This window comes from Chrysemys picta, chromosome 1 (assembly GCF_011386835.1).
Source record: "Chrysemys picta bellii isolate R12L10 chromosome 1, ASM1138683v2, whole genome shotgun sequence".
Classification (NCBI taxonomy): domain Eukaryota; kingdom Metazoa; phylum Chordata; order Testudines; family Emydidae; genus Chrysemys; species Chrysemys picta.
In genome coordinates this window covers 354,115,262-354,117,410 of record NC_088791.1, presented here as the reverse complement: position 1 = coordinate 354,117,410, position 2,149 = coordinate 354,115,262, and the positions used below count along the sequence as shown (strand labels likewise).

Here is a 2,149-nt window from a genome sequence, read left to right as displayed (position 1 = left end):
AGGTCTTTTCCATGAGGTTTGTTCTAATTGGGATGTTTCTCCCAGCACATGTCTTCCTAAAAGTTTGTTTTTTTCCACTCTCAGATTTCAAGCAACTGGATAAATGGGAAAACTCCCTACAGAATTGACTCCCTATCTGGCTCACATTGCATTAAGGAAAAACAATGGATAACCAGTATCCACACTTGTGTCTCCTGCTCGTGCTTCTTACGGTTCCCCCACCACAAAATATACGAATTATTAATCCAGGGAGCACCACAAAATATGGAATTGGATTTAGTAGGATCATTGTTCATAGTTATCGTCTCTGATTTATGAAAATGTCATTTTTCAGTGTGTGAAGAGTGATCAATCTGCTTCTCCCTTGAGAACAGCCTCCACTAGTGCATGCAGTGTCTCATATTAACGTTGTCTCTCCATTCAGGCATTTCTACTGTGACCATCATCCGAGATCCTGGGAACACACTGAAAGTCAGGGGAACATATAATAAAAGCAGGAGAAACCCTTATGCATCAGAGTTGGACACTTTCTCCCCTACTCCATGTCAGATTCCAACTCAACCGACTTCAGCAACCCCTCCACCTTCATTCTACTTGGCATTCCTGGCCTAGAGGCAACCCATATCTGGATCTCCATTCCCTTCTGTGCTATGTACGCCATAGCTGTGTTGGGGAACTTCACCATCCTGTTCATCGTGAAGAGGGAGCCGAGCCTCCATGGGCCCATGTTCTATTTCCTCTGCATGCTGGCCGTCACCGACCTGGTCATGTCCACATCCACCCTGCCCAAAATGCTGAGCATCTTCTGGTTAAATTCCAGGGAGATCAGTTTCAGTGCCTGCCTCACCCAGATGTACTTCATTCACTGCTTCTCAGAGATGGAGTCTGGAATCCTTGTGGCCATGGCTTTTGATCGCTACATGGCCATCTGCAATCCTCTGAGATATTCCATGATCCTAACAAACTCTGTTGTGTCCAAGATAGGCCTGGCCGTGGTGTTGCGTAATGGCATACTCGCATTACCCTATCCGTTCTTGGCGAGGCAGTGGCCATATTGCAGAACCAACATCATCCCCCATTCCTATTGTGTGCATATAGCTGTGGTGAAGTTGGCCTGTGGTGACATCCGCATCAGTAGTTACTATGGCCTGTATGATCTTCTCTCTGTGATCGGAATGGATGTGTTTTTTATCACCGTGTCCTATACTCTGATCCTCCGGGCCATCTTCCGCCTCCCCACAAAGAATGCCCGTCTGAAAACTTTTGGGACCTGCATCTCTCATCTTTGTGCCATCTCAGCTTTGTACATCCCAGATTTCTTCTCGTCTTTCACGCAGCGGTTTGGCCAGAATGTGCCACTGCATTTGCGCGTTCTCATTGCCACTGTGTACCTGCTGGTGCCTCCCGTGCTCCACCCCATCATTTATGGGTTGAGGACAAAACAGATCCGGGGCAGGCTGCTCCAGCTCTTTACTCATAAAGAGACCTAAATGTTTCCTCCTTGTGCTCTGGCTCTCAGATTGAGCTCTGTGCAGAGCTGGCTGGTGCATGGTGCTGGGTCCTCTTCCCTGAATCACTTACTGGACAGACAGAGAGACATTGAACACTTTCCTCTCCGTAATGTGCTGTGTCAATGCGATGAACTGGGGAATCAGTCTTCGTACACTACACTGGGTTGCCACCTTTCTAATTGCTGGTAGCTGGATCCCTGAAATTATAATCTTGCCCCATCTCTTCTGTCAAGCCTCGACCCTGCTGTGTGTCTTCTCCCCAATGCCCAGCCCCTGTCACTTGCTCCTGTCTTCCACTCCCCTTGTCAGCTGTGACCCAGTTATCTCTGAAACCAATATGTGCTCACATATTATGGCAAGTCACTTAAGGGGCACTGGTTTGTTAACATTTTAATGTTTATTCTTACTTTGTTACTAACTCTGTGGAGATAGAGGCCCTGTCAGGACTCCTGGAATCTATCTCAGCTCTGGGAGGGGAAGCAGATACATCTGGGGTCTAAATAAGAAAATCAGAATGGCCGTACTGGTAAAACCAATGGTCCATGTAGCCCAGTAGACTGTCTTCTGACAGTGCCCAGTGCCAGGTGCTTCAGAGGGGATGAACAGAACATGGCAATCCTCATCTGATTCATGTGGAG

The 2,149-nt window shown here is 47.5% G+C and overlaps 1 protein-coding gene across 1 annotated transcript; it reads left to right on the top strand.

Annotated features, from left to right (window-relative positions):
• Window positions 1–542: 542 nt before the first annotated feature.
• LOC135972364 (olfactory receptor 52E4-like) lies at window positions 543–1,490 on the top strand. The gene has a single exon (XM_065550111.1). It carries the CDS (start codon window positions 543–545, stop codon window positions 1,488–1,490), a length of 948 nt encoding a protein of 315 aa, XP_065406183.1.
• The last annotated feature ends 659 nt before the right edge of the window (window positions 1,491–2,149 follow it).